General features: G+C 43.7%; 1 protein-coding gene across 1 annotated transcript; it reads right to left on the bottom strand.

Moving 5' to 3' along the window:
• Positions 1-1,098: 1,098 nt before the first annotated feature.
• On the bottom strand, positions 1,099-5,049 carry LOC135644532 (auxin-responsive protein IAA1-like). The gene is made up of 5 exons (XM_065162192.1): positions 4,634-5,049; positions 4,279-4,460; positions 4,070-4,181; positions 2,390-2,451; positions 1,099-2,256 (listed from the first exon to the last, which is right to left on the bottom strand). The coding sequence occupies exons 1-5, from the start codon at positions 4,888-4,890 to the stop codon at positions 2,222-2,224; spliced, it is 648 nt and encodes a 215-aa protein (XP_065018264.1). The 5' UTR covers positions 4,891-5,049; the 3' UTR covers positions 1,099-2,221.

Raw genomic sequence — 5,049 nt, 5'->3', positions numbered from 1 at the left:
ATCTTCCGTGCAAATTAACAAACACGACGCTTCCTCCTTTTTCTTTTTCTTTTTTGTTTTTTTGTGAATTTTAGAGCAAAGGCTTTTTTTAGCCTTTTTCATGAAAAGTGCCCCATTTTTAGAATATTATAATATTATTTGTAGTCACCTATCTTATTTGTAACTAACTAACTACTTTTTATACTATATCATAGGATTTTTTTAGTAGTATAAAAATATTATAATGCAGTGTTGTAGTAATTGTTTTTTATATTATTAAAAATACTATAATATAATAAAGCATTTTTTGTATTACGAAAACATTATTATTTCTTTTTATTTGCTTCATTTATTTGTTTTTGTGTCCTCCGAGCGACACTAGCAGTGTTATCCGGATGTGGCATCTTTAGGGTGAGAAAAACAAGAGTGGGACTGTGCACACGTGAAACAGTGTCTGCGAGCACAACTCAAAGCTTTTTGGTGGTGGACTTTGCAGCGTGCAGCGTACCAGTACGGGACACCAGTCAATTTTTCTCCCTTATTTCTAATTGTGGAATCAAAGCCAGCAACAGTACATCCTCTCTTGTCTGCACGCACCACCTCCTTCGACAAAGGGGTAAGAAAACGCATCGCCGGCAGACGAAGAGTGTGTGTGTGTGTTGACTTAGCAGATCATGGTTTGCACATGTTGATCTCCCTGTATCGCAACGTGGACTCGAGGCCGACGTCATCCCGAGAGAACACAACACTATATCGGTCCTATGCCAATCATGGCCATGTCTGGTTTTCTCGGAGGACAAGTCATTTCCCAGCGCATCACATGAACAGCTTCTGCCGACACCAACGTATATGGAGATCAGCCTCACCTCCGCCATCTTCCTTCCCCCCAAGGATCATGAGACCACCACACGGTAATGTGTCGTCTTAAAGCCCTGAGGTCATTTCCAAAAGATGTTGAACTCGGAGGTCTCACCAGGGAGTACAGTCAAATAAAGTGAAAGAAACAAGGGATGGAAGTAACTTGTAAAAGACATCAATATATGTCTCTCGAGTGCCGGAGAAGAGACAACACACGTACTTCGATTGAGAGAGAGAGAGAGAGAGAGAGAGAGATGACACGATGAAAATTTGGAACTGGTGGTGTGGGCCTCGGAAGGAGCGGCGTCCCGAAGTGGGAGTAGTGTTGGGAGAGTGCCGGGAGAAGTGGACAACGAACGAAGTCCGAGGGTAGAAGAAAGGAGAGAACCCAACTGGTTTTCAGGGTGACGCTCTCCGGCTTTCACCAGCCACTTCTCTCTGCTACGTATGATGGGCAGTCTGGGCTGGATGAGTTGGGTGGGTCGAAGCCTGTAATGGTGTGAATCCAAGACAAACGAGGGTTCTGAGAGAGGAGCTCTGGCCACCGTGTTGCATGTAAAGGACACCGACTTCCGTCAGCGTTGCATGATTGCAAAAGGACATAATTAATTCTTGTCCTGCTCTTTGAACAACATGAGGTCTCCGTTTCTTTCCCTGCGTTGGGATTCAATGATTTCGATCCACAGTTCCTTTGGCTACTTCGTCTCGGTGCCGTAGGTCTACTCCATAGGTCACTGGAGACCCAAAAAAATGGGTCGCCGGCGGGTGAACAGAGAAAGCTAGTCGTGTAGCTCACATTGACAGCAGTAGCCGTACATTTGTTTTCTAATAGGTGATTGTGGGTATCTTTAGCTTCTTTTAGGCACTGCATTTCTCATCTTCTCTGAGGATAGGATCACGATCAAGTCCTTTCATAGCTACTGCAATCCTAAGTCAACCATGGTCCTGTAGTCAGCAAGTGCGCCGCCATCCGGAGAACCCACTGTCGGAAAGGAGAAAACGCTAGCTCATGGCGTCAAAAGAAGGGTGTAAGACATGACATGGTGGCTTATGATCCAAGGCAGCACCATCATCTCCGGCATCGGCAGAAGGTCCCATCGTTCCTGAACGAGAGGACCTGCATCTGTTGAATGGTAGCAAACAAGGAGTGGTTCCCAAAGGTCAGTTCAGATTTGGAGTACAGAGTCTGCTCTGATTAGTGCAAAGCCAACTGTGTGATGTATATGTTACAGTATTTTCTTGTTGCCAATACCCAATCACAACGAGGACAATAGATGTTTATTCCTGCTGCCATAGATACTGCTCGAATATAAACCCAAAACAAAGGACAAGACACTGCCCCTTTACATGATCATACTATCTGAAGTGCTTTGCCTCCGATTCACTACTTGTTGGAGCATTCTTGAGGCATTCTTGTAGCTGCAAATACCAATCTCAACCGGTCAATCAAAAGTTGATTCTGCATGCTCTACATCTTCATGCAGACGAATGTAATCCTCATTCTGATCTAAGAAAAAGAACTCTGAGAATGAGAGCAGAAAGTAAGCATTACCTAAATTGATTGCATCAGAGCTTTTCATCAATCGCAGTCGTTTGCATGAAGCAACAAACATCCTGCGGATTTCAAATGATAGAAAGAAATCAGTCATGAATTTTCAAATCAGAATGGATTTTTCTCAAGTAAACCAATGAATATATATCTCCACATCATGTCAAAACCATATGATCACAAAAAAGAATCTGCAAAACAGTACTGAAAGGCATTTTGGATTTTTGGTATTGATACAAGAACAACAAAAACTGACGGTTCAATGTGGGCTTAGACCAACATACAATTGATGTATGCAGTCTTACTCTTCCAAGCAAAGAAGATGGCACAGTGTCTCAAATCCTGGTCACAAAGGCCAGGGAAGAGCAATTTCACCATGGCACCAGAACTTATTACATAGTAGAATTGAGTCACATAACTCATCTAGAAAATTTAGAACCAAATCTCATACCAGATTTTGCTCTACTTTTACAGATCTTTTTGGTGCAAAACAAACATCACACATGCACCGAAAGTATAAACTACAGCTGAGACCTGAACATCACAAAATCATTTCAAGCGATCAGAAACCAACACTGATCCACGATCTTCTCTATATCATGTTTGTAACATTCCGGTTAGTTCCACATCGAAAGTACACAAGATTAAGATTGATTTATAAGGGTATGATGAGTTTACTATTATCAATTTTAACTTAAGCATTTTGACCAGTGATTTAAGTCAAACTAAGTTGATAGGCTTATCAAAACCAATAATTTTGACTAGTGATTTAGGTCTGATGAGTTACGACAATGTCACGACAAATTCAGACTAACGAGCATTCCATTGTTAACTTGAAGTATTTTATATCAATAGTTCCTGATGAATGAAACATTCACCTATAAATATTTATTGCATACATTCACCTATAAATATTTATTGCATTTTATAGACTTCTTAAGTTACGATGATGATTTCAGTATATTGATAATGCAAGAGGCATTTTAGCCTACATCTATACTATTTTTTTAATTGAAGTAAATATGTATATGATTTGGACTCCAAAATAAACCTCAACCAGTTATCTAATACTCCTTACCACCCAAATTGTCTCCAAATTTTTAATGCAATCATATATCAAAAAGACAAAGTTCATGAAAGCTACTTATCATAAATTCATTGATGGTCCAATTATATCATTTGTGTACAATGTTGAATATGGTTCAGTATCCAACATGCTACCATATCTATGATAGATTATTTGGTGTACTGCGCCATACATATTTAAACAGTCATAGATCTATAACGGAAACAATTGTCCCAGAAAATATTTATTCCTCACAATCAAATTAGCAAATAGTTTCTTGAATGATCTGCTTCTATTTTCTTGCTTTAAGCCCTTGCACAGCATGCTTTGCAACACATTGGTTATTTTGTATCTCATAAAACAAATCAATTAAATTTTGGCACCTTCTGCATAAAGTTCCCCTTTCTTAAGTCCTTGGAACAAAGAATCAAGATAATTTATAGATCATAACACAGTATAAGTTCTAAATCTCTGATATGAAGAGATGCAACTAATAAGCAACCATGGGGAAGGAATTGCGTGCTTTCTGTATGCAGGTAAGGCAGATGCTATAATACACTGAACATGTTAAATCGCACAGCAGCAACAGTAAGAAAGGAAGAAAGAAAGAAACTGACTTCCAAGGGACATCCCCGACGAGCATCCAGTCGCCGTCCTTGTCCTCGTAGGTAGGGACGTACTCCGTCCCGTTCACGGGATCCACCAGCCTCCTCTCGTCCGGATAGTGGCCTGCCACGGTAGGCCAACAAAACCAGACCATTATACGGTCGGAAGAAGCGGGGAAGCCGCTTGGATGAGTCGGGGGAGCAAGAATAAGGAGACGTACGGACGGTGAAGCAAGAGAACATCTCCTCCAGAGCTGCCAGCAGCTGCTCGTAGCCACCGTGCGCCTCCAGGTCGACCTTCCGGAGGTACGGCGCCCCGTCCACCGCCACCTTCACGTAGGTGCAGCTCCTCAGCGCGTTCCGCCGGAACGACCTCACCGGCGGCCACCCCACCACCTGCGCCCTGTTCCAAGGTGAAGAAAGTAAAAACACAGGTTCTTGATCTGTCTAACATGAGACGGTCAACACTGCTCGCCACAACGCGATGATGCAGGTGCTTGTTTCTGTTCCTATGCTCTTGACACCGCGGCGGCAGCGAACAGGATGAGGACTTGTCGGTTCGGTTTTGATGCTTACTTGGCAGCTGAAGGCTTGACGGCGCCGGAGACTGGCCCGTCGGAGGAGTCAGACGACCGGGCGCCACAATCCTCGCCGCGAGACGCGGCCTCGAGGTTGAGGCCGACGGCCTCCGCGAACCCACGCTTCTTGTCCGTCTCGGACAGCCTTGACCCCCCGGCCCCGGGCAGGCCGAGCGTGAGCTCCGTCTCGTCGTAACCCAGACCACCGGTCACCTCCGGCTCCGTCGAGCTACACCCGGTCTCCGTCGTCGACATATCCAATGCCTCAACCTAGCCCTTGTGATCTTTGATGCCTCTGCGCTAAGCTTCGTGTAACGGCTATGTGTCAGCGTTTCCCTCTCCTTTTACGCTTTGCCATTTCCTTCTGCTTCTTCTTATTGTTGCAGAAACTCTCTCTCTCTCTCTCTCTCTCTC

The sequence above is a fragment of the Musa acuminata genome, chromosome BXJ1-4, assembly GCF_036884655.1.
Source record: "Musa acuminata AAA Group cultivar baxijiao chromosome BXJ1-4, Cavendish_Baxijiao_AAA, whole genome shotgun sequence".
NCBI lineage: Eukaryota > Viridiplantae > Streptophyta > Magnoliopsida > Zingiberales > Musaceae > Musa > Musa acuminata.
The sequence above is the reverse complement of the archived record's forward strand: the minus strand, read 5'-3'. Positions and strand labels throughout refer to the sequence as shown.

What these genes read in the sequence shown, in the direction of transcription:
- LOC135644532 (XM_065162192.1), bottom strand. Translation starts at nt 4,890, where the DNA reads ATGTCGACGACGGAGACCGGGTGTAGCTCGACGGAGCCGGAGGTGACC. An exon ending in GTCAAGCCTTCAGCTGCCAA is followed by an intron (nt 4,461 to 4,633) that starts GTAAGCATCAAA and finishes ACCTTGGAACAG; the next exon opens with GGCGCAGGTGGTGGGGTGGC. An exon ending in CTCTGATGCAATCAATTTAG is followed by an intron (nt 2,257 to 2,389) that starts GTAATGCTTACT and finishes TGGTATTTGCAG; the next exon opens with CTACAAGAATGCCTCAAGAA.